The following is a 533-nucleotide window of genomic DNA, read 5'->3' as shown; positions in this document are numbered from 1 at the left end:
ACTGACATCTAAATGCATTCACAGAGTTTGAAGTTAGTGATTCTATTAGAAATCTTTGTTTAACATGCTTTTCCCAGAAAAACTGACATCTAAATGCATTCACAGAGTTTGAAGTTAGTGATTCTATTAGAAATCTTTGTTTAACATGCTTTTCCCAGAAAAAAAGTCTGTTGCTTTTCTGAGTATAGATAACAATAAGAAGGGTCTACTTGCTCCATTCCAGCTAGTATAAGATACTGACATCTAAATGCATTCACAGAGTTTGAAGTTAGTGATTCTATTAGAAATCTTTGTTTAACATGCTTTTCCCAGAAAAAAAGTCTGTTGCTTTTCTGAGTATAGATAACAATAAGAAGGGTCTACTTGCTCCATTTTCCAGCTAGTATCTGGATAAGACATTGTACTTTGAATGTCACATATGGCTTCCTAACAAATTTATAGAAATTGGTTTCCAGGTGCTGCACAGTGGTGAAAATATAGGTCTGAAACATTTTAGACCAATTAAAACCTTGGGATCTGGCGACACTGGCAGG

At 34.5% G+C, this 533-nt stretch overlaps 1 protein-coding gene across 1 annotated transcript in view; it reads left to right on the top strand.

Annotated features, from left to right (window-relative positions):
* The window catches only part of LOC109822415 (phototropin-1A-like), an 18,466-nt gene that overhangs the window by 7,581 nt on the left and 10,352 nt on the right, over positions 1 to 533 (top strand). Inside the window, 1 exon segment of the mRNA XM_020388608.1 lies at positions 456 to 526. Within this exon segment, the coding sequence (XP_020244197.1) occupies positions 456 to 526 (71 nt within the window).

This window comes from Asparagus officinalis, chromosome 8, assembly GCF_001876935.1.
Source record: "Asparagus officinalis chromosome 8, Aspof.V1, whole genome shotgun sequence".
Classification (NCBI taxonomy): domain Eukaryota; kingdom Viridiplantae; phylum Streptophyta; class Magnoliopsida; order Asparagales; family Asparagaceae; genus Asparagus; species Asparagus officinalis.
Note: the sequence above shows the minus strand (reverse complement) of the source record. Positions and strands in the feature narration are given on the sequence as shown.